We start from the raw sequence: 13,937 nt of genomic DNA on the forward strand, positions 1-13,937 counted from the left end.
GGGGGAGGGGGGGGGAAATGGGAGGCTGGGAGGAGGCGGAAACTTTTTTTTCCTATTCTCAATAAAAAAATAAAAAAAGAGAAAAAAAAAGAGAAAAAAATGAAATATTAAATCAAAAAATAAATCCATAAGCCCATGCAATATTAAAAAGAAATAGTAAAGGGGGAGGGGAAAGTCTTTACAGAAGAATGTCAGCTAATCAATGCAGAAGTAGCAGGATCACAAAAAACCATCATTACCACAGTGATAAACAATTTAAATAACGTTATCAGTGGGTACTAAATCCTCCACACTCACATGGGGAAAAGGAACCAAGCTGTTCTCTCTCCTCACACTTGCACTGAGGTTGTTAGTGGCCCTTTCTCTCCCTAGTAAATAAATGTAACATAAAAAAAAAATTTTTAAACCATGGTGAACACTATTTTGGAATGGGATACTTATTTATAGAGCCTCAACATCATAAAAAGTGTGACTAGATCCTAAAGTAAAACAGTTTTACCTGCAGATACTCCTTTTGTACATAATACTTTGAGTATTAACTCAGGTATTAAAGTAGCTATTTTATTTTTCAAGAAGGGATGGAATAAGCACATCTGGACAAAGAAAATTGATAAAAGAAGTTCTGAGACCTGGATGCTGTGTTGTGATTCTCACTTGGAGGGAGGAGGGGAGCTCACGAAGCTGAGAGGCACAGGATGCTCAAAAATGTACAGGACTTATAAGGCCCTCTCAGAGGTTAGGTAAATAGTAAGGTAAAACAGCCAACAAGTTGAGTAGGGAGCTCCAGGGATGAGGGTTCTATGAGTGGTCATCCATTTTCCTGTGAAATGTTCCATGATACAACTGCCTGAGAGTCACTCATGCCCATATTTAGTAACTCTCAAACTCACTGGCTCACCAAACTAGACTTGAGTGGGATCATTTCTTTGGTCTGCTGTTGGTATCCTAGCTGGAGTAAAAAGATGCTTGCTTACATCTCTCCTGGAAAAGTCACACAGCACTGACTCTTCAATATCAAAACACAATGAATAGAAATAACTACAAAAGTTAACATTCAAAACAAGACGAGAAGAACAAAGATGCTTGAGATCCTAAGTGGATATGCTGCAGTCAGACAACTATGTACTTTGTGTGTGAGTGTGTGTATACACACATACATACATACATACAAATACACACACACACACACACACACACACACACATTTGAAGTAGGGTCTCATGTAGCCCATCTTCAATCTCTCTATGTAATCAAGGATGACTCTGAACTATTGTTCCTCCTGCTTCTACCTTCCAAGTACCAGTATTACGGGTATACACCTGGCCAATCATTCCATACCAAACACCAACTTTAAACTATATAGTGGCACAAGCCTATAATCCTAGCACTCAGAAAGCTGAGGCAGGAAGACTGCCACAGGTTCAAGGCCAGCCAGGCTTCAAACCTGCAGTCTTCCTGCTTCTGCCTACACACTTGGCTAAGATGTATCTTAACACTTGCACCTAGAAAGAATATAGAAAACAGAAATAAACATACAAATAACTTTCAAAGCTGAAAAAAACTCCCACGACAAACTCCCATTAGCTTAAGTTACATGTGTCATTCTCCTATTGCCTTCCACAATGCCCACATTGCCATATTTAATTGTTGCTCTTTTTCTGCACAAGTTTTACGTGTTTGTATTTAAGTGACCTATGTTCATATATTAGTGCTCTTTTCTTCTAAATCTTCAATCACATTTTCCTCTGAAACAACACAGAATCTTCTTTGTAAGGCTCTGTGAGTATTTTTAGCATTGTATTACAGCTATTTATGTGCACTTGTTAGCATGATTGCTATGCGATCATAGCCTATTTCTTATTTGTGTATCTCCCCACGTCACCCTGTCTCCTAAATCCACACTTTTTTTTCTATTAAATCTATCCCATAAAGTGAAACTGTTAACCCTTTAGAACAAGTCTAATAGCAATATAGCTAATCTAATCATTCTGGGTACTACAAACACCACACTAATACAAAAAGATCAGAGAGTTTTACAAATTACATTTGGATCAGTAACTAACAGGTATCTAAAACAGAAAAGGTCCAACTTTGTCTAACTTGAGAAGTGAATCCTACTTAGAGATACTAAGGCCTTACCGATTTATGCTAACATTACCTAAGTCAAGCCTGTTCTAAGCCTCAGTCCTTTATCACCAAGGCATATCATAAAAAAGATCCCCACTTCCTTCAATGTATCCCTCTATCTATTCATCATTATTTTTCTGGCGATATCCAGGAAAAGAAAAAAACTCTAAGCAGTATCATGACTCTATGCTATAACCCTCTACCTAGGCAAAAAGTAAATAGAGTTAATGCCTAGAGCTTCCTAAATGCTGCTATTATGTATTTCTTATTAACTTATTATTATTTGTTTTGTTTTATGAAACAGGGTATATATGTAGCTCTGGATATCCTGGAACTCTCTATGTAGACCAGACTGGCCTTGAACTCAGAGATCTACCTGCCTCCAAGTGCTGGGATTAAAGGTGTGTACCACTACTTCTAATTTAACTTATTCTTACCACTTTGACTCTTGGCCTTGATGACCATCTTCCCCTTACTTATACCCAACTGACAGCTTATCTAATTATTACAAACACAGGCCCTAGAAATAATACTAGACATTTAGAAGTAATTTATAATTGCATCTAGCATTTATTAAATATCTAGGCATAATGCTTTATATATCTACCCAAAGACATTATAAAGTGTCTCAGATTCTCATGACCCTACTGTTGGACTTATTTTATAAATGAGGAACCTGATTCTAAAAGAGGTAATTATTAGTCAACTGGCAAACATTACGTTCACTCTATTGTTCTGCCCAAAACAAAATGTTAACTCTGTTCCCCCACTGTACCCTTGTCCCCCATTCTAATAATCTACTGTCCTACAGCAACCTGCGTGATCCTTAAAATTACCACCCTCTGTTTAAACATTCATTCTTGGCTCAAGTCTTTCCCCCCAAAGGAAAAATCTTTGGGCCTTTTGTACTCAGCAGCTAATGGCAAGCACTGCTTCTAAGACTACTGTTCTCCAAGGGCTATGGAGAGGATTTGGGATTGCCTGTGTAGCTAAAAAGCTGTCTCATTTTTGCTGATTTGTCCCTCCCAGATTTGTCTAGTGGCATTTGATAATTTAAGGTACTGTTAACTTATTACTTCATCCATGGCATTTATGAAGTTTCCTTCTAAAACACAGACAGGTGTACCTATTTAACAGGCTTCATAGTCCAGGACTAACAGGTTTCAGGTGTATCTTCAGAGGTTCAGAGTTTCTAATTCCCTTTAATTGTGTTATGTTAACCTCACCCAGTTTCAAGCACATTTTACAATAAGGACATAAAAGAAGGAAGTTTTTGCTCTTTGCCTGCTTGTCCTTGCCTTGCTAGCACATCCATTCATGCACTGAAATAAGAGCCTACTTCTTTGGGATTCCAGTATATACTGAAGACCAGCTGAGTCAATCAGTTTTGTTGTCTGAGCAAGTAATGGATCTTGGACTTCCATTCACAGCCAGCCATTGTTGAATTAGATGAACTTCAGCCCTATAAGGCATTCCACAAAATCCCCTTTATATATAGATTCACTCTATACCTTCTGCTATTACTCCAGAGATCTCTAACACACTTTCTCACTTTAAAACTCCCTCACTTCTTTTAGGTCTCTACTCAAATGCCACCTTCTTTTTTATATTTTTCTTTATTTTACGTGAAAGAATTATTGCCTGAATGTATGCATGTGACTTCAGAGATCAGAAGACAGTGTTAAGACACACTGTCTAAAACTGGAGTTAGATGGTTATAAGCCATCATGTGGGCACTGGGAATTAAACACAAGTCCTCTGTGTACCATGAATTCTAACTGATCTTAGTAATAAAAACTCAGAGTCAGATATTAGAGGGTGAAAACTGAGAGATTAGAGAAGCAATGCAGCCAGCCACCAGAGAGTTCTCTATCGAGAGCCTTCAGTACCAGCCTCAGTACCCACTCAGGGCTCAGAATTGGGTGTCTATGACAAGTGAAGATCTGAGGGCAAAAAAAATTAACTCAAGTACATTACCTCTGCATCTTCTTTATTTTTCATGCAAGGGGAGACAGTGAAGTGAAGGGGGCACAGAGGAGAGGAAGAGTAAAGGGAAGAATAAGGAGAACAAGGAGAGTAAAGGGAAGAAGTAGAAGAAGTAGCAAGGAGAAGAGTAAGGGGAAAACAAGGGGTGATGTGATCTCCTCGAGGTTTCTAGTTTTTACAGACACAGTTGGAAAATTCCATAGGCAAGGACAATGATAATATGCACATCAAAATCACAAAGAGGGCAGGTAGAATCTGACAAGCAATACTCCAGAACAGGTGGCCTGGCCCAGGAAAGAGCTAGCAAGGGGAAGTACCTGACATTTCAAACTGTCTGATAAAGTTACCCAACATTCCTGCATCCTGGATTCACCCATTCTTCTCATCTAATCTCTTTGGTAACAACCAGTTTTGGGGATGCCCATATTTGTTTGTTAGCAAGGGTGGGGCATGCTGCCTTCCTGCTCAGTGCCTGTTTTCTATAGAAATTTTCATGTTTCTGTTAGCAGGTAATTTTGTGGGATTGACTCTATGTAAATTTGACTGTTAGAACAAAGAGTGGGTGTTATCAGTCTAAGGTCTTGTGGTGTGAGGGAATGGAGCAAGGTCATTCTGTTGCCTGTGCAAGAGTCACACTGCTGAGGTGTTTTGGGAATGAACCCCATTTTGAAGGGAAGAATCATAGCTTCACAAGGTTTTTACAGATGTGACAGTAACTTTTCCAAATGACAAGTATTTTTGCAGCTCTGGAAAACAGGTTGTCGCATAAGTTGTACACTTGTGGGTCTGCCTTTATGAATCTATCAGCTGTGCATTTACTGTCTAGTCTTGTGGGTTCCAACAGTTCTCACCTCTACCAATGCTCAGACGGAAAGGGAGATCCTGTCCTCAGACTGCATCTTCAAACTGACTGCCTCAGACTGCACTGAGCTCCGTCTCCTCCCACCTTATATTCCTCTCTCCACCTCCCTAGTGCTGGGATTAAAGGTGTGGAATCCCAAGTACTTTGTGTGAGATCTTTCTTTCTTTTAGACAGATTTACTCGCGTGTGCTCAGGGTAGCCTTGAACTCAAAGATCCCTCTGCCACTCCCTGGCCTCTAGTGGTTTCGCTCTGCACCCTGGTCATCAGGCAAGCTTTGTTTGTTAAAACCACAAAGTATCACTATACCTCTGAAAGAATAGCAGATGTTCCTAACTGCTGAGCTACCTCTCCAGCCCTAAATGCCACCATCTTAAATGGGACCTTCCTGACAACTGTTTTAAATTGTTACATCAGTACTCTCTATTCCCTTCTTGTGCTTTGTACTTTTTTTCTCCTAAAATATTTATCACCAGTCTAGAGAGACAGTTTAGGCAGTTAAATGCCACACAAGTATAAAACATGAGTCTAATCCCCAGAACCCACATAAAAAAGTTGAGCATGTGTAGCCCAGGCTGGCCTCAAACTCATGATCCTCCTGCCTCTGCTTCCTTCAGCAAATCCTACATGAAGGTGGCGCACGCCTTTAATCCCAGCACTCGGGAGACAGAGCCAGGCGAATCTCTGTGAGTTTGAGACCAGCCTGGTCTACCGAGCTAGTTCCAGGACAGGCTCCAAAGCCACAGAGAAACCCTGTCTCGAAAAACCAAAAAAAAAAAAAAAAAAAAAAGTTGAGCATGATGGTATATGCTTATAATCCTAGCACGAGGAAGGTGGACACAGGCAGACTCCTGGAGCTTACTGGCTAGCCAGTCTAGCCTTAACCGTCAAGCCCCAGAGAGAGACCCTGTCTCAAAAAAAAAAAACAAAGTACATGGCTCCCAAGGAATAATACTTGAGGATGACCTATGGCCTCCATACATATGCACACACATGTGCATATGCACATCCACACAAAATAGATTTTAAGAATTTATTACAGAATTTATTACCACTTGACGTATTGCTTCCTTACTCTTTTTCTGGTTTATCTTCCATCAATGGAGTGTACACTCCATGAGAGTAGTGACTTTTTATATTAATTTCATGTATTGGATATACATTATTGTTAAAAAAGTAAGTAGGGAGCTTTATTTTTCCCAAGTGTTTACATAAAAATGATCTTCAATGTATTTTTCAGAAAATAAATATAAAGGCAGCTTTTGTTCTAGTCTGAATCAACATAGTGAGTCTTATCTCCTGCAAACAATCCTTTTAAAGAACATTTTACTTTTTTATAGTTCTGATCAGATAGCCATGTCACTAAAATAAACTGAGCACACAAGTCAGTTTAACCATAATGTATTATAATCAAATAAAACTTACAGCAAAGTTAATCAGACAGATCTTTAATGACATGCATAACTGTTATTATACTGCACGGTAACTAGGCATAAATGGTAGACATTCCATGTAAATGATGCTAATTACTATTCCTGTTACACAGCCAAACCAAGCATGTCTAGGATCAGCATCAGAGAGAAAAGAAAGGAGGGAGAAACCTTGGTACTTAACTCTGAGAGGTAAGAACATTCTTCCTCTGCTCCCCAGGAATTAGACAAATTGTCTCCAGGCTCCATTATGTGGCTTATTCCCATTTTCAAGATGGCAAACTTTACAGTATGAAAAGCCTGCTAGCCAAGATTTAGAAATTATGTTGAGAGGAACAAAAAACAATCCCTAATTTCCATCTTTAAGGAAGATGTGGGCACAGGCAAGTTGATGGAAACTAAGCCAAGGATCAAGAAAAGGCCACACACACTAGTAAGTGTTTCACATAATTTTTCATTTCCCCAACCTACCTAAATCCTGAAATTGTTCCCAAAAAAAAAAAAAAACAGGACTGAGAAGACTGTGGGATGGCTCCAGTGAGAATTCCCTGTAGATGGAAGCTGTTTATTCGTTTCCCGGACTCCCAGACCCGAAATAATCACACAGAAACCATTAATTGAATACTGTTTGTCCAATAGCTTAAGTGTATTTTAGCTAACTCTTACATCTTAAATTAACCCTTTCTGTTATTTTATATTTTACCAAGAGGCTCACGGTTTACTGGTACCAGCGCGTGGGTATCTTTCTCCTCCAGCAGCTACATGGTGTCTCCTCCTCTACCTGCTTGGAATACCGGTCTTTCCCTATTCTGCACTGCAATAGGCCCAAAGCAGCTTCTTTTTTTATTTTTTATTTTTTTTGTTTTTTGAGACAGGGTTTCTCTGTGGCTTTGGAGCCTGTCCTGGCACTAGCTCTGTAGACCAGGCTGGTCTCGAACTCACAGAGATCCGCCTGCCTCTGCCTCCCTAGTGCTGGGATTAAAGGCGTGTGCCACCATTGCCCGGCATCCAAAGCAGTTTCTTTATTAACCAATGGTATTCACAGCATACAGAGAGGAATCCCACATCAATTCCCTGCTCCAAAGTCTCCTACAATGCCACCTTTCACAAAGCAGGCTAAACCCCAGCCTATCTAAGTCATGATAAGTCACTGCCCTTCTCTCCCGCACTGTACTCATTTGCAGGGATATTCACTTAGGTATATACAAGCCATGCACTCTAAACAACTGCAATTACTTTCCTGAGTAAAAATTTACTTTCCCAAATAAGTTCATAAACCTCTTGGTATCAGAAATCTGTTTTAAAACTTCTCTGGTAACCCACATAAAGGCTTACCAAAAAATTTTTTAAAAGCGTGTTCCGGGGCATGGTGATTAAGTGTTTGCTGAACAATCATGAAAGCAGAATTTGGATCCTAGAGAAGCTGGGCATCCCACACATACCTGTAACCCCACCTCTGAGCAGAGTGAAGACAAGAGAATCAGTGGAGCTTGCTGAAGTCTAGTCTAGCTGAGAAAAATGTGAGCCCAATGTTCAGAAAGACCCTGCCCCAAAGAACAGATGGAAAATATTAGAGGAAGACACTCAATGTCCTCTTCTAGCCTCTATTCATGTGGGATCCAGGAGTCAGAATTAGGTCATCAGGTTTGGTGCCTTGACCCACGGAGCCATTTCACCTGCTTGAGCTCTCTGACATATATGACATGGGTGGTAAGCGGAGAAATCCAGCAGAATACTAGTCTACTCCAGTCATCTTTTAGGATGAGCACTTCCTGAGCTTTTAGGGGTTATACAACTCATGTACAACCATTATAGATGAGCCAAGTGGTCGTCCTTTCTGGCAATTTTAACTTATAAAATACTTTACTAATATACAATTTCAGATTTAGATACATTCAAGTTTTAAAAATCAATTGGCCACAATTTAAAAATCAAAAGGTCACAACACTTCCATTTCATTTGAATGGTGGATCATGGAGCTCTAGCTATGCTAACACTAATTAACTTAAAGGTTAAAATCATAGACAGAAAAGCAGATTCTGGATAGTAAATTAAGGGATATGATTTACAAGAATATTATCTTGGTCAACATCTCACACTGTATCAAAACTATGGCTTTGGTATACTCTTTGAAGGGGTTACCAGTAGTTTTGGCTTAACCCAGCAAAGATATATGGGACAGAAATATAAATTAGGGATAGTTTTAACAGTTGTCTCTAACTGGAATGTCTATCAATATAAACTACAAAACATTTCTTTTAAATAAAAAACAGACTACGCTAGAACTTAAGTTTTTCAAGTTGCTTAGGAGTCTCAATATTTAAATATATAAACTGAAAAGCAAGGTTTACTGCATTGCATTAGCTTTTCAGTATGCACAGTAAAGAGCAAATGGAACATTAAGAGGAAAGGGTTTTTTTTTTCCCCTTTCCCTTTTCCTGAGGAACTTGGGACAAGGTACTATACCTACTAAGGAAAAGGGACCTGAATGAACTAGAAACTAATTATTTAGAAACAACAGCAACTTTGAAGATAGACCTATTTCTCCTGCACTATATTATACAAAATTACAAAAGTACTGTGCAAAAAAAGTTAAGAGTTACACTGTCAGCTGGGTATGGTGGTGCACATCTTTAACCCTAGCATCAGAAGGCAGAGGCAGAAGGATCTCTTCAAGTTCAAGAGCAGCGTGGTTTATATCATGAGTTTCAGGCCAGTCAAGGCTACATGGTAAAACCCTGTCTCAAAATAACAAAAGTTAGGTCACTCTGGTGAGGTTTTACCTGTTTCCTGCTCCATTGGACCATTGCAGTACATGGCATGTTGTTCAATCTTCGTGGGAGGAAAGTCTTGGTCACACAGTGGACAGGACACCCGGGTACTAGACGAGAATGCAGGAGTGGGAATTGCTTTCTCGCCATTTTCTCTATCACCAACCTAAAGAGCATGGCAAACAGCAACTGTAAGTAACTGTTAGTTTATGTCTATTCTCCCAAAGAACAAGACCCATCTGCATTTCATTTACTTTCAAAGAAAGAATACCCATCAGTTTATACCAGATTCAAAAACCAAGGACTAAAAAGCAAAGACATAAGTATTTAAACGCCTAAAGAAGTTATTAGTTAAGACAATAACTAATTTCTATTAAAGCCTCTTTTAAGTCTTCTCTTGCTCCTATAGTTGCCATTATCTTGCACAGGCAATTTTAAATTTTTGTTTGTGTGTGTGTGTGTGTAGTTTTGGCTGGTTTATCGTGTGTGTACATGTGTATGTATATGCAACATAGTAAGCATGTGGAAGTTTGGGAGTTGGTTCTCTCCTTCCACTTTGTTGAGGTTAGGTCTCTCTTGTCTGCCATACTTCATATTCCAGGCAGGCTGGCTGTCTTAGTTAGGGGTTCTCTGGCTGTGATGAAACACCACGACCAAAAGCAACTTGTAGTGATAAGGAGAGCAGCGGACAGGCCTGCTTTTCATCCCGCCTGGCTCCCGCCCAGCTCCCACACAGCTAGCTTAGCCCCAGAATAATTACATGGAAACTGTATTCATTTAAACACTGTCTGGCCCATTAGTTTCAGCCTCTTATTGGCTAATTCTCACATCTTGCTTAACCCATTTCTAATAATCTGAGTAGCACCACGAGGTGGTGGCTTACTGGGAAAGATTCTAGCCTATGTCCATCTCGGGGAGAATCATGGCGACTGCCTGAGGCGTCTGCCTCATTTCCTTCTTCCCAGCATTCTGTTCTGTCTTCCCCACCTACCTATGTTCTGACCTATCAGGCCAAGCAGTTTTCTTTTTTAATTAACCAATGAAAGCAACAGATAGATAGAAGACACTCCTACATCAGCAACTTGGGAAAGAAAGGGTTTATTGCATATAATCCCACATCACAGTTCTTTATCAAAGACAGGGCAGGAACTTGAAGGCAGGAGCCTGATGCTGAGGCCATGGAGTGGTGCTGCTTACTGGCTCTCAATCATGACTTGCTCAGTCTTCTTTGCTATAGAATCCAGGACCACCAGCCTAGAGCTGAAACCACCCAGAAAGGGTTGGCCCTCCCACATCAATTACTAATTAAGAAAATGCCCTATAGGCTTGCCTACAGGCTGGTCTTCTGGAGACATTTTCTTAATTGAGGTTTGTTCCTCTCAAGTGACACAGCTGTGTCAGTTGAGATAAAAGCTATTTCCCCAATATCACCAAAATGGTCTGTTTAAATATTAACTAGTAGGAAGGAATTACAAGGCAAAAAAAACATGAGTAAAGCAGCTTTTATTAGGACTGTATAGCTCATCAGATTTGGTGTCTACAGAGCTGTTTCTACTGTTTTAAAATACATACAGGCAAGATGGCTTAATGGGTAAAAGGTGTTTGATGCCAACTCTGATGACTTTTTTGAGTTCAACCTCTAAAATCTACATAGATGGAGGGAACTACCTCCAGCAAGTTGTTTTCCTGACCTTCTCACACACTCACACACACACACACACACACACACACACACTGTGTAAAGTAAGTAAAAAATACTACACAATGAGATATCAAAAGTGGTACTCAAGACACAGAATTGTAATCCCTTGTAGGTATGTCCAATCTTTGGCTCTCAGGTATTGGAGAATATTACTTTAACTTGGCAAAGATGTTACATTTGTTTATGTTGTAAATTATTACTTTATGTAAAGTGTGTTACATTAGTTGATGCTGTATTTGTTTAACAATGTAAAGATGTGTTGCTTTGCCTGCCTAAGGCACCTGATTTGTCTAATAAAAAGCTGAATGGCCAATAGTTAGGCAGTAAAGAGATATGTGGGGCTGGCAAGCAGAAAGAATAAGTAGCAGGAGGAATCTAGGCTCAAGAAAGAACAAAGGAGAAAGAGAGAGAGACGTGTGGCCAACCAGTCAGGCAGTCACCAACCAGTCAGATATGGAGTAGGACACACAGAAAGAAAGGTAAAAAAAGTCCAGAGGCAAAATGTAGATGAAGAGAAACAGGTTAATACAAATTTTAAGAGCTAATGGGATAAGCAAAAGATAAAGCTGAGCACTCATAATAATAAGTCTCTATGTCATGAATTGGGAGCTGGGTTGGTGGCCCAAAAGAAAAGTCTGATACAATCAGACCACATCCCAGGAGAGCTTTGAATGCCAACTAACACATTTTATAAATGACAATATCATGTCACTATGTCAAAAAATTGGCAAACTCTTGTAGCCTAAACTTTTTTTTTTTTTTTTTTTTTTTTTTGGTTTTTCAAGACAGGGTTTCTCTGTGGCTTTGGAGCCTGTCCTGAACTAGCTCTGTAGACCAGGCTGGTCTCGAGTGCTGGGATTAAAGGTGTGTGCCACCATCACCCAGCCTAAACTTCTAACCTCAAAAAAAAAAAATGCCACCTCAACAAATAAGCCCAGTGAAAATAAAGACACACCCTATAAATCACCAAGTTCTTCACCCTCCTCTACCTGGCTTATAAGAGCTTAGAAAGTTGTTCATTTTGATCCTTCTTACCAAAAGACTTTTTGTGGGAAGGGGTGTTTTTTTGAAACAGGACATAGCAACTCACTATGTAGACTACTTTGAACTCAGAGATCTGCTGCCTCTTCTTCCCAAATGCTGAGGTTAAAGGTGTGTGCCACCACACTAGGCTCTATACGATTCTATTCAAATAAAAACTTACTAAACTGTTTGGTTTGGAACAACTTCTCTTATCTCACCTGAGAACAGAATATCTATGACAATGCACATCAAGAAAATTCTCAAGTACAATATTGAGAAAACGTTAATCTACCATTTTCAAAGAAAACTGACTACTGTAAGAAATCAAATCAAGAGAGACTGCAGTTATAACAAGGTTGGTATGCATAAGTCAGTACTATCAAGCAGTTACCCCAATTAACAAGCTAATATCACTAAACAGTCACAAAAACTTCAAAGCAGAAAAACTTTTTATATGCATACTTCTACTTGTGTCAGGTCAGCTATATGTTTTATATTCTGTCTAATTTAATATTCTAAGAAACCCATCTTTTAAAAATGATTTTGAGGAGCCAGATGGTGGTGGTGCACGCCTTTAATCCCAGCACTCAGGAGGCAGAGGCGGACGGGATCTTTGAGTTCAAGGCTAGTCTGGTCTACAGAGCAAGTTCCAGTTTAGCTAGGGTTACACAGAGAAACCCTGTCTCAAATAACTAAAAGAATCTCCATTTGATCCTCAGCACCCAGAAGAACATGGTGGCACATGTTTGCAATCTCAGCACTGGGGAGGCAGAGACAGGCAAATATCTAAGGCTCAGTAACCAGCCTATCAGAATTGACAAACTCCAGGCCTATGAAAGAACCTTCTCAAAAAACAAGGTATGGTACATGGCTTTAATAGCAGCACTCAAGAGGCAGAGGCAGATAGATCCCAAGAAACCTCCAAGATTACTTAGAAGCATAAGCAGACATAATCAAATAGCAACAGTAAAAAGCACTCATTTGCTAGGTAGCAGTGCAGAATGCACACTATAATTTCCAAATGGGGCTTATGTTCTTTGGCCCCAAGAACAGTATCCTTTGTAGTCATGGTAAGAAAGCACCTTTGAGGGCTGGAGAGATGGCACAGGGGTTAAGAGCACTGATTGCTCTTCCAGAGGACAGGGATTCAATTCTCAGCACACACATGACAGCTAACAACTGACTGTAACTCCAAGATCTGACAACCTCACACAGACATATATGTAGGCAAAACACCAGTGCAAATAAAATAAATAAATAAATTCTAAAAAAGAAAAAAAAATCCTTGATAACTAAAGGCTTGTAGGTTTCTTCTGCATGTTAGGATAACTATATTGCCAATACTCTGTTCCCTGATTCCCATTTAGAAGGTTCTGTATCTTCCCTGGGAAGAAAAACCCAATGGCCATTTTGATATTATCTAGTAGAATCTAACCTCAGTGCTACAGAGGCTAATTTTTCCTATACCGGCATGAGGAAATCCCAACCTGTCATTTGTGACACACCAGGTTCCAAGAAACCTGTGTATGATTCATGAAAGCAGTTTCTAGCCAATTACCTGCAGTGCAGAAACTAGGAAAAGAACCTAACATCTACTGTGAAAATTGTTTCCAAAAAACCCTTTACAGTTAAAAAGGAATGAGAAAATTAAGTTTCTTTAAAGTGTTCAGGACCATAAACATAAATATGAGCAAAATTTTTATTTCTATAAGAATTTATTCAATCCTCAAACTGCTTTTTACAGCAACAGAATTCCAGGAAATTACTTAGTTAAATGTAAAATGAAAAATACATACAATAAAGGGGCTGGAGAGATGGCTCAGTAGTAAAGTGCTTTTACTCAAGTCTAAAGATCTGAGTTTAGATACTGAACAGTTACAGAACAGCCAGTTGTGCACACCTGTAACTCCTGCACTAGGGAGATGGGAAAGGGAAACAGAGATGCAGGAAGCAGAGATCTGAAGAACCCAGGGGCTTGCTGACCAGCCAGATTAGTCAAAACAGTGCGCTCCAGATTCAGTGAGAGAGACTATCTCAA

General features: G+C 39.5%; 1 protein-coding gene across 7 annotated transcripts in view; it reads right to left on the reverse strand.

Annotated features, from left to right (window-relative positions):
- Positions 1-13,937, reverse strand: part of Uimc1 (ubiquitin interaction motif containing 1) — an 81,095-nt gene that overhangs the window by 14,506 nt on the left and 52,652 nt on the right. For all 7 annotated transcript variants that reach the window (XM_050144483.1, XM_050144479.1, XM_050144482.1 and 4 more), the window contains one exon: positions 9,187-9,340. In XM_050144483.1, coding sequence (XP_050000440.1) covers positions 9,187-9,340 — 154 coding nt within the window. The remainder of the gene's footprint in view (positions 1-9,186; positions 9,341-13,937) is intronic.

This window comes from Alexandromys fortis, unplaced genomic scaffold (assembly GCF_014885135.2).
Source record: "Alexandromys fortis isolate MF-2015 unplaced genomic scaffold, M_Fortis_MF-2015_v1.1 scaffold_1, whole genome shotgun sequence".
In the NCBI taxonomy this organism is placed as follows: Eukaryota; Metazoa; Chordata; class Mammalia; order Rodentia; family Cricetidae; genus Alexandromys; species Alexandromys fortis.